Source organism: Centroberyx gerrardi, chromosome 18 (genome assembly GCF_048128805.1).
Source record: "Centroberyx gerrardi isolate f3 chromosome 18, fCenGer3.hap1.cur.20231027, whole genome shotgun sequence".
In the NCBI taxonomy this organism is placed as follows: domain Eukaryota; kingdom Metazoa; phylum Chordata; class Actinopteri; order Beryciformes; family Berycidae; genus Centroberyx; species Centroberyx gerrardi.
The window spans coordinates 27,932,079-27,955,971 of NC_136014.1; the positions used below are offsets into that span (position 1 = coordinate 27,932,079).

Here is a 23,893-nt window from a genome sequence, read left to right on the forward strand (position 1 = left end):
CCTCTAAATGTCAGATTGAAGATTTGTTTCTGTCACAGTTGGTCCTCTCCTCTCACACTGAGCCGGTTCAGCTGAAACAGTAGAAAAGTTTCTTTCTCTGGTGGAAGTTTTCCCTCTACTCTGGTTTCTTCCAGTACAAGGACAGGAAGATCGGACATCGACGCCGTTTGGTTTCCTGAACCTGACTGATGTGATGTTAGAAGAAGAGAGGAAGAGGAACGAGATCTGCTGCAGGGAGGAGGAAGTAAACAGTAAGTTTCATGATGGCTGGCATTACATTTAAGTCCATTCTGGATAACTGTTAAAGTTAGGAGTCATCTTAAGAGACTTACTTAGAAAATAACAATGTTTTTGAGGACAGAATTGTCAGTGATTTTGAAATATTGACTGATTATGGCTGGTAAAGCGTTTTGAAATGAAACCCTTCAAATATTACTTTTGAAATGAGAAGCAGGCAGTGAGTAACAGCCGGACGCCGGTGCCTTGCTCCCCCGCTCAGCCTCAGAGGGAATCGAACCCCCGGGCCCGGCAGCGTCGGTGCCTCGCTCCACCCGGTGAGCTCCACCGGACCAAAGAGACGCGTTTATTATCTGAGCCGAGGACAGACTGATGATGAGGAAGCACAGCAGCTGCCGAGGAGAGGAAGGCTGCTGATGAATCACTTCCACTGCTGCAGTCCCTTTATTACACTCTGGAAGAAAGAGGAGCCATTTGTTGCCACGACCGACCGGACAGCAGGGGGGCGGCGACCTCTGACCTCCGCCGGGGCTGATGGGAAGTGGAGAATGGTTGTCGCAGCAGACAGAAGGTGAAGTGCAGCGGTTCAGATCTTTGACCCACAGAGTCTGGAGACCTTCTCTGATGTTTCCCACAGCGACAGCCTCATGCTGTCTTCTTCTTCTCTTTCTTCTTCCTTTTCTTTCTTCTCGTTCAGCAGCGTTTCCGATACTCAGGGTGAACAATATCGGCACGGCAGCCACAAAATCAGAAGTTGGTCATCGTATAGAAATTGATCTAAATTGATCTCTAATGTCACATCCTGTCTGTCATGTGGAGAAGCAGACAGCAGACTGAACTCAGGCCTCGTCCACACTAAGGAAAACAGTGAAATCTACACTATTGGGCATGAGCAAGCCTCTGACCCATGACCTTTATGTCGTTACCATGGTTACCACTGTTTACGGAAGTGTTGTCATGGCTGCAGCAGCAGAGCCTTCAGCACCAACAAGAAGTCCAAATCAGGACAAAAGAAGGACAAAAGCGAGACAGACTTCTCTGTCTGGACAGATGAAGAAGTTGAGCTTCTTCTGAAAGTAACGAACGACTACAAGTCGTAAATGTAACATGTAAACATCATGTCAACGGCTCGTTTAGAGGCTCGCTTTTCTAATATGGATTGTGTGGATTTAGTTTTGATACTTTCACCATGTTTAGATACACATCCAACTCCTTTATCATCACAGAGGAGAGGGAGTCCTGTTTACATGATGTGGAGCTTTAAACTGTGAGTCTCCAGTGATCCTCCTGCTGATGGACTTTCAGCATGGAGACAGGAACATGAGTGGAACAGTTCTATAAGCAACACATGGAGACACATTCATCTGAATATCGTCTGATTTAGAATAATAAGGCCAGTAGTCAGATTACTGCTGTCCATGTAAAGGTCAGTGAGTCAGCAGGAGGCAGCAGCTGAACGTCCTGCTCTCTGCCCTCTGCTCTCTGCCCTCTGACCTCTGCCCTCTGCTCTCTGACCTCTGACCTCTGCCCTCTGCTCTCTGACCTCTGACCTCTGCTCTCTGACCTCTGCTCTGAACACAGTCTGAACACAGTCTGAACACACAGCCTGAACACAGTCTGAACACAGTCTGAACACAGTCTGAACACACAGTGTGAACACACAGCCTGAACACAGCCTGAACACAGTCTGAACACAGTCTGAACACACAGTGTGAACACACAGCCTGAACACAGCCTGAACACAGTCTGAACACAGTCTGAACACAGTCTGAACACACAGTGTGAACACACAGCCTGAACACAGTCTGAACAGTCTGAACACAGTCTGAACACAGTCTGAACACACAGCCTGAACACACAGTCTGAACACAGCCTGAACACAGTCTGAACACAGTCTGAACACACAGTCTGAACACAGCCTGAACACAGTCTGAACACAGCCTGAACACACAGTCTGAACACAGCCTGAACACAGTCTGAACACAGTCTGAACACACAGCCTGAACACACAGTCTGAACACAGCCTGAACACAGTCTGAACACAGTCTGAACACACAGCCTGAACACACAGTCTGAACACAGCCTGAACACAGTCTGAACACACAGCCTGAACACACAGTCTGAACACAGCCTGAACACAGTCTGAACACAGTCTGAACACACAGCCTGAACACACAGTCTGAACACAGCCTGAACACAGCCTGAACACACAGCCTGAACACACAGTCTGAACACAGTCTGAACACAGTCTGAACACACAGTGTGAACACAGTCTGAACACACAGCCTGAACACACAGTCTGAACACAGCCTGAACACACAGCCTGAACACACAGCCTGAACACACAGCCTGAACACAGTCTGAACACAGCCTGAACACACAGTCTGAACACAGCCTGAACACACAGTCTGAACACAGTCTGAACACAGTTTGAACACAGTCTGAACACACAGCCTGAACACACAGCCTGAACACAGTCTGAACACAGCCTGAACACAGTCTGAACACACAGCCTGAACACACAGCCTGAACACACTGCAAAAAATCTCCATCACAAGTCATTCAGTCTGTTATTGAGTCCTGAAATAGTAATTTTTTTTAAATAAGTGAAAAAATCAGCCAGTGTCGTTAGATAATTTCTCTTGTTTCCAATGCAAATCAACTTGTTTGAAGAATTTAGTAGAATCAAGAGTCATTTCCTTGACAGCAGTGCAGTGATCTGCCTTATTCTGACTGGTTTCAACAGACTGACACTCTGTTCTAGAAAACTCCTGAAACAAGTGAAGCTGCATTGGAGACAAGTGGAGTTATCTCTCCTCACTGCAGAATGTTTCTCTTGGGTTAACAACAAGAAGATGTGAGGCTGAATATGAGACTAGATGACTTGTTGAGATGGAGGTTTCAGTCCAACATCTGAACAGTCTGACTGCGTCTATGTGGGTCAAACAGTGAACACCAGGTCTCAAGTCAGATGACCTGCAGAGGAAACGTACTTGTGCATGTGTTCGACTCCGGTCAGGATCATGATGCCGTAGGTGAGTCCGCTCTGAACCAGGAAGTGAAGGGCGTACCTGCAACACACAGAGACCAGACCAGAGGATTCATCTCTCAACACCAAACTCTTCACCCAGATCAACTTTCTGTCAGAAACTGTCCAGCAGCTGATAGAATTAGATAGAACAGAATCATTTTGTTGTCACATTGAATGAACTTAAGATAGATTTTCTGTTTCCTTTTTGTTAGTCTTATTATTTTAACATAATGTTGCAGTACGTTATATAAATTTGAATCTACATTTTACATTTTGGTATCAGACGTTCTCATCCAGAGAGACTCCAGACTGACTTCAAGAGTAGACTCAGCTTCAATTCCTAGATAATATAATATAAAAATATAACAACTCTCCATGTCTTAAAACAAGAGATGCAAAAAAGACTTTCATTATCATAATTTATTTAACCAGGTTAGTCCCACTGACAATCAAAAGCACATTAAAGAGGGAACAAAGTAGAATCTTCTGTAGAAGCGCTTCAAAAGACACCAGTGAACTAAAGAGAGAGAGAGAGAGAGAGAGAGAGAGAGAGAGAGAGAGAGAGAGAGAGAGAGAGAGAGAGAGAGAGAGAGAGAGACATAGAGAGAGAGAGAGAGGGAGAGAGAGAGGGAGAGAGAGCGAGAGAGACATAGAGAGAGAGAGAGAGAGACATAGAGAGAGAGAGAGGGAGAGAGAGAGAGAGAGAGAGAGACGTGATGAGATTTGTTCCAGCAGACGACTGAATTTAAATTCTGTTTTCTGAATTTGTATGGAATGATTGAATTTATTGAAGTTGAAACTGATTATAGAAATCAAACTCATGATGCTCTTACCAAGTTTTTATCCTATTAAAACCATATTGCATTGAAAAGTCCGAGATATTTAGTTTTCTTTAAGATATTAAATTGATACTGGACTCTTGATTTGTTCTGACTTGACTTGCTGTTCTACATTTAGACTTGGGACTTGAGACTGACTTGAGACTCGAGCAGAGTTGACTTTTTATATTACAGAGGTCACACCTCTGTAATATAAAAACAAGTGAAGCAGATGAATCGTCTCTAGTTGGACGTAAAGCTGCTGAACATCTCGGCTCCGTCCATCGAGCCGTTTGTCTTCAGGAGGCCGATCCGTTAACGGCGGCCATCTTTCCAGCGCTGATGAACATCGATCCGGTGCCGGGAGAGTCGGTGCTGAGCGACACGCTCACCGGCCACGTGACGCACCACACCGCACGCCCCGGGTCACTGCTGCCGCCGCTCGCTCCCTCCATAATCAGGAATCCAGTTGGGCTGTGTGGAGCTCAGCCGGCGCAGGATTTGGGAAGGAAATGTATCCAGCAGTCATCGAATGTTTGGAGAACGGTTTGTAGCAGCGTTCATTTAAAAAGTTAAATCCTCCTCCTCTCTTCTAACATCACATCAGTCAGTTTCAGGAAACCAAACAGCGTTGATGTTCCTGTCGTCCTTCTACTGGAGGACATGGTGCTAATAACGCCAAGGTCGCGGGTTCGATCCCCGTACTGGCCACTGACTTTTCCTGACTTTCCCCAAGGGGATTAATAAAGTGCTATCTTATCTTATCTTATCTTATCTTATCTTATCTTATCTTATCTTATCTTATCTTATCTTATCTTATCTTATCTTATCAGAGTAGAGGGAAAACTTCCACCAGAGAAAGAAACTTTTGTAACACTTAAGATTAGGGAACACATTAACTATTAATAAGTTGCGTATTAACATGCATATTAGTAGTGTATTGGTGCATTAATAGTCATTAAATCACTTATTAGCACCTTATTCTGCACTATTGTATTCTACAAGTATAGTCCATTAACTCTGGTTTTCCCTCATTAGCGCTTACATCAGTCAGTGAGGACGCTGTTGAACATGAATCAGGCTTTTCGTCTGCTTTGCTCAGTTTGGGGCTTATAAGGTGTTAGTATCACATGTTCTTGAGAGAAATAGTTAATATGTGTTCCCTAATCTAAAGTGTTAGTGAAACGTTTCTACTGTTTTTGAGTTGTAACTGCAAACCATTAAAAACAGCCGTGTTTTTGGGTTGTGGGTTCAATTTTGAGTTCAGAGAGAAAAAAACTTTTCTACCATTTCTCATCAAAGTCGATCTCAGCAAAACACAAACACAACAAAACAAAAAGCGCCTGGTTGTAGCTCCGCACTGCTTCCTGTCTCAGGTTTCACATCAGATCTCTGAACCTCCGACAGAGAGATGAGACGGAGCCGGTTTCCCTCTGATCGACCTGCTGAGTCTGAAACCTGAGACCGAACACAGAGCCGGCGTGTGTCAGGCTACAAAACGCTTCACAGACAACACCAATAAATCAAGGCCTGGAAAACAAGGAGTAAAAAGAGAAGGGCCGGAAACAAATTAAAAAACAGACGAATACAACGGGAATAAAACATAAAGGTAACGTCCGGCTCCAAAAAGACTCCATGAAGTCAACGGACCACAACCCAACTTCTGATAAAATATGAAGTCAATACATTTTTTCCACAAGAGGTTTTGGTCTCAGCAGCTAATTTCACTTCTTCTAATGTGTGTTCTTCTAATGTCAAAATAACTGTCATGAACAGATATAACAGATAAAACACAGGGTTGTTTTCCTAGTGATTGACAGGTCGTTGATTCTGGACCAATAGCAGCGGCTCTGTGTCGACCCTCGGCTTCTCTCTGGCTGCTCCGCCTCCAAAAAACAACATGGCGGAGATCCTAAACCAGATCTTTAGGCTTCAAAACCCTTCAGAAACCTGTTGGTGAAGAACTCACTGCTACATCTGGTTTACAGTCTATGAACCCTAGACTTCGCACCTTTAATGTAAAGAAGGCGTCCTGGAGGCTCAGCTGGCTAAGGCACGTCATGTTCGAGGTTCGAATTCGAGAACCTTTGTCACATTTCATCACGTTTCCTGTCTGTAACTGACAAATACAGGCAAAAATACCCCAAAAAATAATCTTAAAAAAGAGAAAACAAGGTGCTGACAGTTTGAAAAAAAAAGAGAAAGTGTGAACATGTCCTTTTGTAAATAATTTGCACTTCTTGTTTCTGTGGTTTCAGCGGCGGTTTGGGTCTGAGAACGGACGACTTACCAGCCGAAACAGAAGAGAGCGAAGTAGAGTCCCAGTAGAGTCGCCACCACATGTCTGATGAAGGGACTGGTTCTACTGGGATGGAGGAAGAGACGGAACCAGAAGGCCGACAGCAGAGCACAGAGCTGGCAAACCACGAAGTTCACCTGGAGAGAGAGAGAGAGAGAGAGAGAGAGAGAGAGAGAGAGAGAGAGAGAGAGAGAGAGAGAGAGAGAGAGAGAGAGAGAGAGAGAGAGAGAAAAAGAAAGAGTTGGTGATTAATCTCTGCCCCCCAAAACCCATCATGTTCAGATCGGTTTCTTCTCCTCCTTCAGTTCAGTTGGTTTCTCCAGGTGAACAATGACCTTTGACCTCTGGTGGCTCCAAAGTCTCAGTCCTCTAACTGACACTCCAACCGCCCCGAAACACAAGGGATTATGGGTAGAAGGAGACGGAAAGCCTAGCAGAACAAAATGAAGTCTGGACTGATGCTCAAATTCAGCTTCTTCATGTGTTCTGAACTGGTGTGAACACCACAGAAGAAGAGACAGACAAGTTAGATAATGTGACAGCAGGTCTAGTCTCTAACCTGCAGGATGACAGGTTCAAACTGTCCAATAAACAAGCTGCTAGTGAGTCATGTGACTTTTGTTTCCAAGTCCTGGTTGGCTTGTGATTGGTCAGTTTGTCGACTCTTCTTCTCTGGTTCAGAACAAAGAAAACCAGCTGCAGGTTTGATCTCAGCCTCAGGAAGATTCGTCCAGCAGGCAGAGAAGCGACTGCCACTGATCTCTCATTTAAACAGATTAGAATCAAAGCAGCAGGATATTAACAGATAGAAGAAGATCTAGACGAAGATAACAAGCTGCTGATTAATTCTCTCTGATGTTATGCTGAGAGAAATGAGTTTCTGAACCCTCTTTCCCTTCACTCCTCTGACATCATGATGTTTTTAGGCTCATAGTAGCAGTAGTAGTAGTATCAGTAGTAGCAGCAGTAATAGTAGTGGTAGTAGTAGTAGTAGTAGTATCTGTAGTAACAGTGGTAGTAGGCTAGTAGCAGTAGCAGTAGTAGTAGTAGTAGCAGTAATAGTAGTAGTAGCAGTAATAGTAGTAGTAGCAGTAGATGTAGTAGCAGTGGTAGTAGCAGTAATAGTAGAAGTAGTAGTAGTAGTACCAACAGTAGTAGCAATAGTACTAAGTAGTAGTAGTAGTAGCAGCAGTAGTAGGCTAGTAGTAGTAGCAGTAGCAGTAGTAGCAGCAGTAATAGTAGCAGTAGTAGTAGTAGCAGTAGTAGTAGAAGTAGAAGTAGTAGTAGTAGTAGTAGTAGCAGCAGTAGTAACAGTGGTACTAGGCTAATAGCAGTAGCAGTAGTAGTAGTAGTAGTAGTAGTAGTAGTAGTAGTAGTAGTAGTAGCAGTAGTACTAACAGTAGTAGCAGTATATTAAACCTTCTGTACCAAACCGAACAGAAAGTGTCTTCTCTGGTCAGACTGACTCTCAGGTTTTCTGCTCCTCAGCTGCTGGACAGACAGCCTGAAGTCTCCGGTGGATAAAACTGGACCAACAGAAGCTATTTATAGCAGCTGGAGAAGAGCTGCGGCCCGCTGTCCATTAGACAGATTACTCCTAACAAAAGCATTGTGAATGACACACCGCAAAAAAATACCCAGCTTAGCCAAGTCTAGTGCTGTGACAGAGGAAGAGGCAGTTTAACACGACACACAGTGACATCACCACCCAAAACCTGTACTGAACTACAGGTTTCAGGTTTTTGAAGGCAAATCCTACTATTTTTGGATTGAAGCTGGTAGTAGTCGATATTTTGTGCCGACATTCAATATCTTCAAATTGGATCATTTTCATGTCCCTCTTAAAATGAAAACAAAGTACAAGGATTCACTGTTGTTTTCAGGGAGTCTCTGAAACAGCATTTACAACACCATGAGACACTAAAACTCTCCACTGAAACCCTGGATAATGAAAATGCTCGGTGGGTTCGCAGCTCATTTCTAACATACAAAATTGTAATGTTTAAATCTTTGCGATATGTCTTGGTGTTTTTGCACACATTAAAAAGTAACACGGCTTGAAAGGAGAAAATGAAAATCATTTTGTGTTAAACTTCACCATTCTGCACCTTCATGACTGCAGTGCATCATGGGCCGGCAGGATTTGGCGTTTTGGGTTGCAAGGTTGAGAAACGCCGCACTATATAGCCAAACGCTAATTATTATTCTTATTATCCGTGTGTCAAATTATCTCCGCAGCTCTTTTCACGAGTCGTTTCCCCGGCCAGAGGTTGGACAGCGGTCACTGTGCTAAAAGGAAGTGATTAACGGCGGCGGGGAGGAGAAGAAGAAGATGACCTCTGGATGATGAAGTCGCACTCTACTGCATCAGTGAAGAAGAAATGCAGAAAAAAAAATTCACGAGAAAGAGATAGATAGGAGGGGGGGAGGAGACGGTTCTTAATTAAATTCTTGTCCTCGTAAGCGTTTATTCCAGAGTGTTTCTGCAGCGGAGGACAAGCGTCTGGTTCTGATCAGACCGGCTCATTAATCCAGCCGAGTTCTGCTGCTTCTCCATCCCAACATGTTTTAGGGTTCGACCGATGGCCGTTCTTGAAGGTTGATCTCAGTATATCTGCATTGAAGCTGCAGAGAGACGATATTTTGTGCCAATACTAAAAATCGTTCAATTTCAAATTTCAATTCTAAATATTCAGTGTTTCCTCCTGAATTTTCTTCTTGTCACGGTGGAAGAGCCTCTGAAACGTTTAGACTCTCCACTCAAACCCAGAATACTACTACTACTACTACTACTACTACTACTACTACTACTACTACTACTACTACTACTACTACTACTACTACTACTGTTGTGATGCCTGAATAAGTTTTTTTCCTGTCTATAGCGAATAATTACCTAGCAATCACTTTAACCGTATGATGATTGGACGAAAGACGACTTTGTTAGCTTGGTTTAACTTGGCTTTGTTAGCTAGCTAACTAGCCAGCAGGCTCATTTAGCAAACACACTGATGTTAATGTGAACATGCTAACGCTAGCTGCTACTAGCTACGTTAGCTAGTGTGCTAATCAGATGTGTTAACAACAAGACAGTGATGTTAGCTGACCAGATACTATGGTTAGCTAGCTAACAAGCTGACATTATCTAAACACTAAATCAATCAGATGGATCAGTGATGAAATGATCAGTTCAGTCAGAAACAGACAGAAATTAACCGTCTGTTCAATTCTGTTGAGACGACAGAAACACAGTCAGCTGTTCACAGAGCTGAGGACCTCCAACATGGCCGCCAGAGGAGGGAGACATCACCTGGAAGCCTCTATAGACAGCAGACTGTACATGTCACTGCACTAAACTTTCTTCTCTCAGGACTTTTAACGTCCAGACCATCAGCAGCTGACTGATCCTGTTCACAGCAGCAGTGAAAGCAGACAGCTATAAAGCAGCAGCCGTCTGACCTCATTAATATGTGATGAGGTCCGAGCTGCTGCCGCCGGTCCAGACACCCAAACTCCACACCGTCCTCTTTAATTCATGCCACACAATGCTTCTCATTACCATGTGGGACCAGACTGCAGGCCTCCACACACACAAACTACACTTAGACCACTCAACCTTTTTCATATCAAGGACCCTTATCTAGTCCACATTAGAGCCACAGACCCCCATTTGATGAGATTTTGTCTCTCGGACCCAAATCTGAGAATATTTTTATTGTCAGATGATTTTGTCCAGAACTACATGACTGTCTGTATTGCAGGTAGAGAGATAACAGAGAAACTATGATCAGAACAGTCATTCTAATACATTCTCTAATTGTGTTAACTTCTTGTAAAATAAATAATGGTGAAGTTTAACAATTGATCAATTTGCTGGGGACCCCCTGGTTCCAGACTCCTCTCTTCAGATTTGGTCAAGTGATTCAGAGAGTCTGGTGTTGCTCTATTCAACAGTGATTTCCCGATCGGAAAAAAGATCAGGCCAATCAGTGCCTTTGTGGGCGGGACTAAAGTTTGAATCGTTCGTGCAACGGTTTTTCATTGGCCCACGCCCAGCATCAGCATAACTGAAAATAACGTCAGAGCGGCCGGATTATACGCACTATTTGTGCATTCAGGTGCGATCAGATATATCGGAAAAACGAATTTCCTACGAGTTTCTGAGTTATAATCCATTGGTGACCTTTAACCTTCTCAACAAAGTGAAAAACGGCCATCTTTGTTTATCGTTTGTCTTCCTGGTTTGATTTTCCGACAAAATACCACGTGAATGCAACGAATTAATGTGACTTGGAAGGCCTGGATGCTGGACTTTCCCAGCAGCACTTGAACACACAATATGGACCAACCTCTGTCTGTCCATGAGTTACACACAGTATCTCAGACTGGCTGCTGATTGGATTTAGTTGAAACTTCAGGGTATGATGCTTCACAATGCACTGATTGGCCTGAGGGGGGCGCTGCAAAGTTTAATTGTCTGAACATCAATCAAGCAACACAAAGTAACATATTTTCTACTTATAGCCCCACTTCAACTCACTCATGGGGGACGACATGTTTACTGTTTACTGGTTTATTTAATGCATCTCATCCTCATCATTAAAACTCTGTTCTCCCAAGCAGCCTGACGCTGACTGAGCAGGTGTGAGTGTCTGTGTGGAGGAGGAGAGTTCAGTGCCCTGTTGCTGGGATCGAACCAGAGGCCTCCTGGTTACGGGACGCTCTCTCTCAGCACTACACCACAGTGTTTCCTCAGTCCTGTCCCCCCCGGCTGCTCACTGTGTCGCCTCCTCAGCTGCAGACACACCGAGTCCCAGCGGCTCTCAACCTTTTCGGCTTGTGACCCTCAAAACGAAGCGACGCATGAATAAAGACAGAAATGCATTTGTCACCTCAGCCTCCCTCCACAGGGGGGGTCAGAGGTCAGAGGTCAGGGTCTCTTGCTCAAGGACCCTTCAGCAGGCTGATTGAAAGCTCGTCTCCCTCCTCACTTCATCACCCAGAGATCAATGTGAAGCTTCATCAGGCAGGAAGGTCACAGCATGGTGACACTGTTTCAGAAGCTGCTGACAGCTCCGACGCCCCGTTACAGCCATAACATCAACAGGACAGTTCTGTATTTACATATATATTTACACACATATATATATATATATATATATATACATATAGCTGTAACTGGAAACTATTTTTAAGCCAAGTAGCACAGAGGGAGAATTCAGTCTTGGCTTGAAAGTAAAACAGAGAGAAGCTCAAAGGAGAATGAAGCTTCCAGAAATTCAAAGAAGTGCAGAGAGCGAGTCTGCCAGGCCTGGAAAATTAAAAATAGATTGATTTTTTTGGGGGGCTAATTCTAATGCTAATGCAAAACAGTGAACAAAAAGAAAATGCACCAACAAATTTTTACACTATTGACATGTGAATTTTCATTTTGAAGGGTATGCATGAAGTCAGGTAAAGCAATCTAAAATGAAAAAATGAAAACAGTCTTCTACAACACATCTATACCTTCTGTACATGTGTATAATGTGTATAATGTGTTTGGCTTCCTGTTGAACTGCTAATGTGAATACAATGCAGAAAATTCACAAATTTGTTTTCTATAAATTCTCATAACCGTCCCATTATTTAAAATATTGCATATATATTGAGTTTTATAATTTTTCCAATTATTTCACACCTATTTTTTTCTTTATCTCAGTTATTTTGCACATCTTGCTGTAATCCACTTACTTATTTCACATACTTTTCATTCATACATTTCTACAAATGTTGTAATTGTTCTAATGTTGTAACTGTCAGTAGCTTAAATTCAAATACCCCCATTTTCTCTATTCTTATTCAATTTTTTTTTACTGAATCTTTTTACTGAATCTTATCTTATTACGATCCAATTTCATCATGAATCATTAAAGTTTAATCTAATCTGTTACAGAAGCGTTCACGACAGATTTCAGCAGAAGGACGAGCAGATGAGAGGAGGAGTGGAAAAGTACCGCATGAAGCAAAGACGAGGCCGGACCTGAAGGAAATGACAGAATGAGGGGAGTCATACATCACTGCACCACACACACACACACACACACACACACTTCACCTCTAATAGGTGTAGAACAGAGCGGAGCCACCAGCAGTGAACTTGGAGAGGAAATGTTCTTCACGATTTTGCTCTGGAGCTTCAGTCTGGAGGGACTTTCTTCTCCAACATGTATCATTATTATTGTTGTTATTATTAGTATTATTATTGTTATTACTAGTATAAAATTAATAAACTTCTATATTTCATTTTACATGCAAATTTTGTTGTATATTTGAAATAAATGAACAACTAACTTCTCGTCTCCTCACACATGAACAAACACAGGATGGAGCTGGAAACGAGCATGGAGCTCAGCAAAAAAACTGTAATGAGGGTTAGGGTTAGGTTACAACAATTAATCAAAAAAAAACCAAACAAACTTTGAAATCACAATATAAATTTAGGCACTTTCCAAATCTCAGAGTCTCAGTTAGTTTCTTCAGAGAGAGTTTGGTCCAAACTGGATTTGTGAACAAGGAGATTTAGAATCATCAGACTCAAACTCACTAAATCTGCTCACTCACATCTAGTTTTAACTAAATCACTTTTCTTTAAACAATTTGAAAGTTCTAAAAAATGTACGACACGAAAAACAAGAAAAACTGTTTTAAATCGCAATTGCCATACTGTCAAATAATTAGACAACAATTTGATGTTTTGTCAGATTTTTGTCTTTCAGCCCTGCTGCTCAGTTCTAATGTCACAATATTCTTGACCCCAATACCTCAATATTGTTGCCTGATATTCAGACTGAACGGCCATTTCATTCCCACTCCACCATCCAGCTGAGATTTCCTCCTCGTTAGTCGTTTTCTGTGTGGGGGGGTCGATTTTCCCCGAACCAATCACTAGTGACTGATGTATCCAGTCGCTCTGACGTTATTTTCAGTCACATGATGCTGGGAGGACTTACTAAGTTTACCAAGAATGTCGGTCATTTTTGACAAAACATGTCTTTGCAAAGACAATCTGTTGGTTAAGGAGGTGATTTCAACAAATCTATTCTGCTGAAACGCCAATGAAAAACCGTCGCACGAATGGTTCAAACTTTAGTCCCGCCCACAAAGGCTCTGATTGGCTCGATCATTTTTCCAAGCTAGAAATCACCGCTGAATAGAGCAACACCAGACTCTGAATCGCTCGACCAAATCTGAAGAGTGGAGGGACGAGATTCAGGAGTCTGGAACCAGGTTATCAGTATTGATAATGTGAGGATATTTTGGGGATGAGTACTGGTGCTTTCAGAAGGTATTTCCACATGAGAACATTTTGATGTGATGTGGATCTGATGGAGAAGATGTGGAGATGTTCAGTGTCCATTTCACTGCAGAACGCTGCAACAGTCAAATAAGTTCAGAAAACTGAAACAGAGAGCTGTAACGCTGCCTGTAAGACCGGGAGAAGACAACGTTTAAGCTTTATCATCATATTACGATAACCAGAATCCCAGAGGATCTCTAGTCTGATATCACAATCAATATCAAACCAATATATCACCCAGCTCTGTATCGGCCCTGAGGAGGAAGGCTTCCTTGAGCTGCTTGTTGCTAAGAGACGGAGGCTGGAGGCGGAACAGACGCCATGTTTGGACCAGCTGACTCCTCATCATGTCCTGAGGCTTCTGACTGAGCTGCTGTCATTACTGTGATGGATGGATCAACACATTACACTGCAGAGGATGAGCAGTGTATGTGTGTGTGTGTGTGTGTGTGTGTGTGTATAGGTCTGTAGCACTGGGCGATGTGGTTAAAATCAATATCACGATAATCATAAAGATTGTTTTTGATATCGATATACTGTATATAATAAACTTAGAATAAACTTTATTTAAAAAGCACTTTTCAAAGTGCTTTACAATTAAAAGGGATAAAAAAGACAAATAAAATGAATTAATAAACGCATACATGGTAAGACAACTGTCGAGTAAAATCCACTGACTTAAAATAGTTTCAGAGACTTTAAGCTACTAACAGAAGAATAACAAAAGAAAACAAAAATCACAAATAAAAGTTTGCTCACATATGCAAAATCATGTTAAATAATCAAATTGATTTTCATGTTAAGTGTGATGTCAAACTAAACTCTGAAAATTTCAAATAATATTCCTTAAAATGTTTCATATCTCATTTTTGAGTTTTTAAATAAAAATAAATCAGTTCAGACGGAAGAATTGTGTGTCATGATTTCCCAAAATTCACCAGATCATCACCATATGATTCACTGACAGATCATAAACCAGAATACTGAATTATTGCCCGGCCCTATAGCATGTAGTTATGCATGTATGTTTATATGTTCTGCATGTACACATGTGCTCTGTCTGCTCTTTCTGCACCGCTGGCTCTTTTGATGCGCAGGAGAATATTCCCCTCAGGCCAGTAACAATCTATTCTATCCTTTTCTCACAGATTGCATCATACCCACCGACTGAGTATTATGGTCCGCTCAGCCCGAAGCGACACCCATCTCACTACTGACAGGCTGAGCTGCTCTTATCTCCAACTGCTGCTGCTTCAAAGCAAACAGCCTGCAATTATCATTAGCGCGTAATGTGTGTGAAGAGGAGGGAGATCCTGTCGAGGCAGCGAAGCGAAGCCTGCGTTCACATCCAGCAGACGCCTGACTCCAAAGATCTCTGCCAGAGACCAAGACAGAAGGAACTAGTGATGGACGATCTGTTTCTCTCCTGATACTCGATACCTGATCTGAGGTTCAGGATCAATACAACCAGGATACGATGTGATCAATAAAAGTTCAGTGACAACAAAGTCTGACTGTGCAGAATTCTGTTTATTTCTGAGACTCAAATCTTTCCAGCGATGCCATTGGCTGCTAGAATGTAAACAACAATTTAAAAATGTCATTACAAAGTGACAATAATATAATTTGGATGGAGAGCTTGTGAAACTGTGATGGTCAAGAGTCTCATTAGTGATTACTACAGCAGAATAACATGGAGCTGATATCACCATTCATGTTCCTGACAGCAGAATAACATGGAGCTGATATCACCATTCATGTTCCTGACAGCAGAATAACATGGAGCTGATATCACCATTCATGTTCCTGACAGCAGAATAACATGGAGCTGATATCACCATTCATGTTCCTGACACAACAGACGGACTAACATGTTCTGTATTGAGATATATTGAATTTAGATGTATCATCCCATCCAATCAGAGGCAGAAACACAGCAAATAGTCAGGAGATAAAGGAACGCAGCAGACTCAAAACCTAATTAATCAACCTAAAGCTTGCTTTATTGGTCAGACATTACATTTACTCAGTAACGCTCTAATCCAGAGCCACTTACAACTAGGGCTGGGCAATAATTCAATATTATCGATTATCGTCATTCAGGGAAATCATATCATGATGATGTGAAGATATTTTGTTATCATGACACAATTTTGTTGTGTAAATTCATGACAACAAGCAAATTGTATTTCAAAACTTAGACAAAATGAGGAATGAACATTTTAAGGAATATTGGTTAATTTCTGTCTGTTTCTGACTGAACTGATCATTTCATCACTGATCCATCTGATTGATTTAGTGTTTAGATAATGTCAGCTTGTTAGCTAGCTAACCATAGCATCTGGTCAGCTAACATCACTGTCTTGTTGTTAACACATCTGATTAGCACACTAGCTAACGTAGCTAGCAGCAGCTAGCGTTAGCGTGTTCACATTAACATCAGTGTGTTTGCTGCTAGTTAGCTAGCTAACAGTTTGTTCAGGTTAACTGAGCTGACTCTTCTCAAGCTACAACTCAGAGTGTTTTGGAGTAGAGACTAGGGCTAAAGACAAGACAGTTTACTGTGTCACAGTAACCAAATCCACCTTATCACACTATTCACTTTTACTGAGAACGTTACTGAATGGATCTACAGCCACACCACAACAAGCTGACTCAGCTGCTCTCTGCTTCTAGCTGCTTCATACAGATTTACACTTTATTAACTAACACACAGTTCTACAGATTTACACTTTATTAACTAACACACAGTTCTACAGATTTACACTTTATTAACTAACACACAGTTCTACAGATTTACACTTTATTAACTAACACACAGTTCTACATGTTCCTCCATCATGAGACTCAGCTGCTGGTAGCAGATTTGTGACCTAATTGTAAAGCCTCTATATATTTCCATCTATATTCCCCTGTAGACTGTCAGGGTGAACCGGTCCCTCCTGTTAACTCTTTAATCCCCTGGCTGGGAAACATCTGGCCTTGGTTGCCAGCAGAATTACACTACAGCCAACGGTCGCACTCAGATGATTAAATCTCCCATGAACACTAAGTGCACTCAGCGCAATACATTAGACACTCAATGATTTATCTGTGGCATGAGAGGCCACCGTGCCGCTCAATATACACTCATCATAACTGTATTGTGCAGCCAGACACTGAAGGGCCGGAGCATGTTAAGCTGCACGGGTTTATGAGTCAGATCCATCCTGAACACACACGACCTTCAACTGTCATCCTGTAAGGTTTGTCCAGCTGTACCATTCTGTACTGATACTGGGCCAAATATGCATGAGGTGCAATCAGAGTCAGTCTCATCTATAGAGACAGCTGCAGTCTATCAGTTCTGATGTGGGAAAACCTGTAACGCTAAAGACGCCGACTTCGACAGCGTAAAACATGTCGTCAGCAGAACTGGCCAATCGGGAGCCGGGGGGGGCAACAGAGCCGCGACAACTCTGACAATAATTTTAGTTATACAACAGTTAGTTCCCATCGAGTAATTTGATTGGACGAGAGGCGTTCCATGAGTGCTGATATACAGTATAACAGCACTGGGACTCTTTACTGTACGTATCACTCCGCCTCACTCCTGTCCTAATGAAACCTTCATCAGGCTGCGCTCACACAGTCTGTCTGTGTGCAGAAAGCTGCCTGGAGCTTCTTTGAGGAGAAATAAAAAACGTCAGCTGATGTTAGCTGAGTAGCTGCTAGCTAACCAGCTGGTTAGCACTTCTAGCAGACAATACAGTGTTGTGCAACAAACAAATGCTGACCAGATATTCCCAGTACACGTCTACACTAAACTCTAAGTTCATTCACACCGAGCAGACAGCGATATGGAGACATCGACCTGAGTTATGAACAGAGAGGAGGACGAGGAGGAAGAAAGAAGCTGAATCCGTCTGTCTAACCTCAGAGCAGCTAGCCTGTAGTGAATCCTGATGGAACTGATTTTGTTGGCGGAGACAAATAAAAGACAAAAATCATCTGTTGTCTCAAATTACCATTACTAGATAAATAGCTTTGTTTATACATCTGTGATTATCTTCGGCCTACGATCGAATCACAGCCTGCTGATACAGAACAGCACTCCCTCTCGTGTGATACTGCTTAAATAATACTTTAATAACATGATATTCCCAGATGTACTGTTAGCTCCCTACTGTGGACTGCATGATGACATCACTGCATGATGACGTCACTGCATGATGACGTCACTGCACGATGACGTCACTGCACGATGACGTCACTGTTGACAGCTGACAGACTCAAACTCAGTAAATCGTGCACTCTGGCATCTTTTTTTTTTGTTTAACAAAATAACTTTTCTTTAAAAAATGTTAAAGTTCTAAAAAATGTATGACAAGAAAAATCACAATTGCAATATTCTGTCAAATAATCACAATTTGATTTTTTGTCAATATCTTTCAGCTCTAGTAATGATTTGTTGTGAGCAGCCTGTCTGTCTCTCTGTCTGCCTATCTGTCTGTCTCTCTGTCTGTCTCTCTGTCTCTCTGTCTGTCTGTATCTGTCTGTCTCTCTGTCTGTCTCTCTACCTGTCTGTCTGTCTCTCTGTCTGTCTCTCTGTCTCTCTGTCTCTCTACCTATCTGTCTGTCTCTCTACCTGTCTGTCTCTCTCTCTCTGTCTCTCTACCTATCTGTCTGTCTCTCTACCTGTCTGTCTCTCTCTCTCTGTCTCTCTACCTATCTGTCTGTCTCTCTACCTGTCTGTCTCTCTCTCTCTGTCTCTCTACCTATCTGTCTGTCTCTCTACCTGTCTGTCTCTGTCTCTCTGCCTGTCTCTCTGCCTGTCTCTCTGCCTGTCTGTCTCTCTGCCTGTCTGTCTCCCATCACTCAGATTACAGTCTGTCTGTCTCTTATTAGCTTCCTACAGTAACAGGAATACAGCTTCTGCTATCAGAGGCTTGTAGCAACACACGATGTCATAACTTGTTAAAATGTAATAAAATCCATCTAAATGGGTACAAAATGTAATAAAACCTGTTGATGTAATGAATTACCAAATAATATAAAAACATTATTACACCGTTACACTAACTGCTTAATCGCTGCTGTCGGGTGAAAACATCCCGTCTCCAAAATGTCAAGTTCTCATGCAGAAAACAGCTTTGATTTTAACTTAACGACCATGAAATCTGAGTTTATTTAATTGGTTTTGAAAACGTTTCATAAACCCGACGGTTGTCGAATTTTCTAAACTCTAAACTCTCTAAATCCAACATTTAAGGAAAACATTTGATGAAAGTTTTGAACATTTATAAAATTAAATATTGAATTAAGTTTTTTGCAACAGTATCAGAGTAGTATTGAAACTTTAGTTATTGTCACACGCTACAATAATACTACTACTACACGCAATACTACTACTACTACTACTACTACTACTTCACAAAAAGTTTTAGAAATGTGTTTCCCAGCAGAAAGGATCAGCTGGAGGAGACAGGACAGGAACAGGACAGTCAGGGTGTGGAGGTCAGAGGTCAGAGGTCAGAGGTCGGATGGTTCAGCTCCCAACTCATGACAACAAGTTTTCATTTACTGAACCGTGAGCAAAACCTGAAGCTAACCTGAAGCTAACAGTTTCAGCTGCTAACCTGAAGCGTTAGCTAACCTTTTCATTAGACCAACATATGGAAATGTCCAGTCCAGTTCCTGCTGTTGGACCAGAATCCTTTACTGGAGGAACCTGGTCTGAACTGGATTCTGATCTGAGATTCATACTTCAGGCTCTCTTCACTAAATGTCCTGAGACATTTGAAACATCTGCAGCCGTCCGCCTGTCGGACTCATCAGCAGAACATCTGATCCAGCCGCCGGTGTGAAGCGAAACAGGCGGCGGCTGTTGACGTGTCGCTCATTAATAATGCACGGTGTGTAAAAGGAGCGTTTATCGGCGGCCGCGGAGCCTCGTCTCTGCGCTCCGCTGAGGGAAACGGCAGCTTGAGTTTTCCTCGCTCCGCTCCCCGAAGCGCCGCCGCTCTTTGTTAAATAACTCAGACAACTGGGTCTGACTTAATTATGAGGCGAGCGGTGACTAACGGGTTCAGACCGTGATGAATGAGACCGAACCGTCCCGCTTCACTCAGGCCGACGTCCGAAAAACAACCGTATTGTCGGCGTCGGATGAAAACTTGTATCTCCAAAATGTCAACTTTTCAGCAACTAAGGACATCAGCCTTGTCCTTAGCTGGACCAGCAGCATTTCTGAGTTTATCCGAAGGGTTTCTTTCTCATCAGCCTAAGTGTCGTAGAACTTTCTCAACCCATAGAGGAGCGTGTTATCTTTCATTTTAAATAAACAAAATCACCAAAATTGGAGTTACATGACAGCAGTACACACTCTGCCACCTGCAGAGACATGTTGAGACACTGTGGTACAGTTACTAATCACTGCTACTCTCAGAGCAGAAATAACATTTGCATTTACAGTCTGATCCAGAGAGACTAGTGAGTGAGCCGGCTGGGGTCGGTGACCTGTTTCCCCTGCAGTGACCTGCAGCCTGGGAGACCCCAAGTTTGAACTTCAATGAGAATGCATGGTGAACTCCAGTTCAGCTCCAGCTGGAGTGAGGAAACAGGATGTGAACTGAACTGGAATGACAGGAAACAGGATGTGAACTGAACTGGAAGGACAGGAAACAGAACTGAATTCCATGAAATTCCATTAAATTCCATTTCTAAGAGAGTTTGTCTTGATATTTCGGCCTGAGATGTAATCTTAGTGATGTGAAATTTGAAAGTGTAATGATTGTAATGTAATGATGATTCGATGCAATAAAAATAATATGAATTGTGTTTTAAGGTTTGAGGCTTCATGTATTACAGCAGAACTGGACAAAACAGGTCTGAGTTTATTTGATAGTTTCATTGTAAACTGTAATAGTTGAAGTTATATCAAATAACACCTGAAAAGCTGAAAGGTTCCTTTAACATTTTATGATATTCAGTATTGATAATATACTGTATACCACTATGTGTAATTTCAGATATATGGTAAAAAAAAACTAAAAAAAAACATGGAATTTCACATAATTTCATTCAACTAAATTAAACTTCCTGACATTCCAATTCAATTCCAATTCTGTTTCCTGAAGGTTTTTTCAAATTCCAATTCCAGTTCCTCAGCTGAATTAGAACTGATGACTTCAGTCATGAGTTGACCCAGACTTTGGTAATCAGAAAGTGCAAAAACATATAAAATCCAGATGTAAACGCATTGAAGATCTGATAATCCAAACCACCTCTGAAAGATCGAGACACATTTGACCTCATAAACAACAAAGTGCAAACAGAGTGAGACTCCCGTCACATACAGGATCTACGAACACGGAAACAAACATTCGTCCACGAATCCAAGCAGGAAACAGAAATCCAACAGGAAGTCTGGCAGCTCAGACAGAAATATTTTGTCTGCAGTGGATTGTCAGGATATGACTGAACATTCAATTCAGTCATCCAGGTAGTAAAATATATATATATATATATATATATATATATATATATATATATATATATATATATATATATAGTAAAAAATAGAAACAAAATCCATTGGACTTAAAATGAAGAGTTGAAGACGTTTTGCCACTCATCTGAGAGGCTTCTTCAGTTCTGCTGAGTGCTGGGAAACTCCCCAGCATTTAAAGCAATATTCCCCTCAGTTTTAACATGGAGTTATTTATTTAAAAACCAGAATATAATCTCCTCATCAAGACCAGATGCAGCTGGACCAGTTTCTAGAGTTTGAATGAGGAATGAACAGATTCAACATCAGATCCTGCTGGAAGACAATAAAGCAGCAACTGGTCCGTCCTCATTCTGCATTTCTGTTCTTGTTTTACACTAAAATTAGTATTTAATAATAAAAGTAGATCCGGTCTCCCCAACAGGAACTATCTCTCCTAAATGGTATCCCTCCTCTGTGTTCTCTACTATCAATAAAAAAGCTGTTTGGTGAGATTCTGTTCTGAAGCGTCGGACCAACAGTCAGCTGGACTCACAGCAGCAGATCTGATGCTGAATCTGTTCACCAACGAGTTCAATGTCAGTTTCCATTCAAATGAATGGGAAGAAAAAATCTGAACGCTACAAACTGGTCCAGCTGCATCTGATCTTGGTGAGGAGATTATATTCTGGTTTTATAATAAATAACTCCATGTTCAAACTGAGTGGAGAGTTGATTTAACCTGTGTGGCTGGTTCACACCATGAAGTCACGTGATTTTGTTTCTATTTTACAGCAGACGAGGAGTTTACTGTCAGTTTTAAGACAAAAAACAATATTAGGAGAGGAAGTGACAGTGTCGGATGTCAGTGTAAATACTGGAGATGCATTTTAACATCAGAGTCTAATCCAGCTGCATCAGATCTGAACACCATCTGGATAGGAGACGCATGTTAAAGCAGGTGGAGCAGACTCTTCAGCAGGACTCACGACTCTTTAATCTGCATTTCTGAGTGAAAAATCACTATAATATTCCTATAGGGATTTATAATGTAACTTTATTTAACTCTACATATCACTGATCATATACTGTAACTGTACTTAACACTGCACATTGCACATATACACTACCAGTCAACAGTTTGGACACACCACATTTTTCTTTATATTTACTATTTTCCACATTTTAGAATAACAGTAAAGACTCAAAACTATGAAATAACACAAATGGAATTATGCAGCGACCAAAAAAGTGTTAAACAAATCAAAACTATCTTATATTTTAGATTATTTGCCTTGATGGAAAGGCAAAGGCTTTGGAAAGAAATTCATACATAGGATCAACTTCACTATTTATATTTGACTAAGAAACTCATTTCAAGCATTTAAGCAGAAACCTTTAGATCAGAATGCTTTAAGAGAATGAAACAGGACATTCAGTCAGGAGGGTCAAAACTGTTGACTAACTTTTGCACCAAGAGAAATGACTTGTACATTGTATTTGACGAATAAAGTTCTGATTCTGATTCTGATAATGTGTCTGTGATACTTAATATTAGGTTTATAGTAACTGTACTTTACTATATTTTTTATGTCCTGTGGTATTACTGTAGTATTTTCTCTGGTATCATCTCTTAACCCACAGCAGCTGCATGATAGTTTAATTTGTTGCTGTGATATTTGTATAGTATCCTTCTAAATGTTATTATAGGATTACTATAGCTGCTTTTCATGAAGGTTCAGCTGTGGCCGGGATCGAACCTGTGAGCAGGGAGGGGTGATAACTGAATATTATCATATATGGTCTTTCAGTGAATCATATAGCGATGATGTGGTGATTTTGGGGAAATCATGACACAATTCTGCTGTCTTAACTGATGAGAACAAACTCATTTTATTTAAAAACTGACAAAATGAGGTATGAAACATTTTTAAAGGAATAGGCTATGATTTGAGAATTTGAGAGTTTTGTTTGACATCACACCTAACATTACCATTCAGTTCAATGGGATGAGCATCAATCTGAATGTCTAACATGTGATTTTGCACACATAAGCCACGATATATATACATATACTGTATATTGATATCGGGAAAAGTCCTTGATTATTGTGATATTGATTTCAACACGATCTAAGACAAACAGGGGAAACACATTTTTACAAAGTTTGGCACCACATGGTCTTTAACCAGCAGGACACCAAACCAAGAAACTGAGACGGCCTCAGGCTCTGGATTCAGAGCAGACACAGTGAAAGGTCAAAGTTCAAGGATCAAGCGGAAGAGTTTTGTTTTACTGCTGCAGGACATCTGGGAACAGATCTTCCTGCAGAGTCCCATCATCTCACCAGGTCTTTCTTGGAAAAGAGAGACAAGCTGGTGAAATAAATGTCTTGCAGCAGCTTCTCGTCTCTCGGCCTCCGGCGCTCCGGTTCAGCTTCCAGAGCAGAGCGGTGACGACAAGACGCTTCAACAGCCGACTTCTGTCCATTTCAACAACAAACTTCATCACAGATAATAACCCATATCTGTGCAGTAGGGCCGGGCCATGTTGCAAATATAATAAGAGCAAATATCACTATATTTTTGACCCCATACCTCGATATTGATAATGTGAGGATATTTTGGGGATGAGTCTGGTGCTTTCAGAAGATATTTACACATGAGAACATTTTGGGACGCGAACATCAGCAGGCTGATGT

At 41.7% G+C, this 23,893-nt stretch overlaps 1 protein-coding gene across 1 annotated transcript in view; it reads right to left on the reverse strand.

Annotated features, from left to right (window-relative positions):
- mboat2b (membrane bound O-acyltransferase domain containing 2b) overlaps positions 1 to 23,893 on the reverse strand; it is a 38,678-nt gene that overhangs the window by 13,023 nt on the left and 1,762 nt on the right. Inside the window, exons 2-3 of the mRNA XM_071913346.2 lie at positions 6,377 to 6,522; positions 3,231 to 3,308 (exon numbers count right to left, since the gene is read on the reverse strand). Coding sequence (XP_071769447.1) covers positions 3,231 to 3,308; positions 6,377 to 6,522 — 224 coding nt within the window. The remainder of the gene's footprint in view (positions 1 to 3,230; positions 3,309 to 6,376; positions 6,523 to 23,893) is intronic.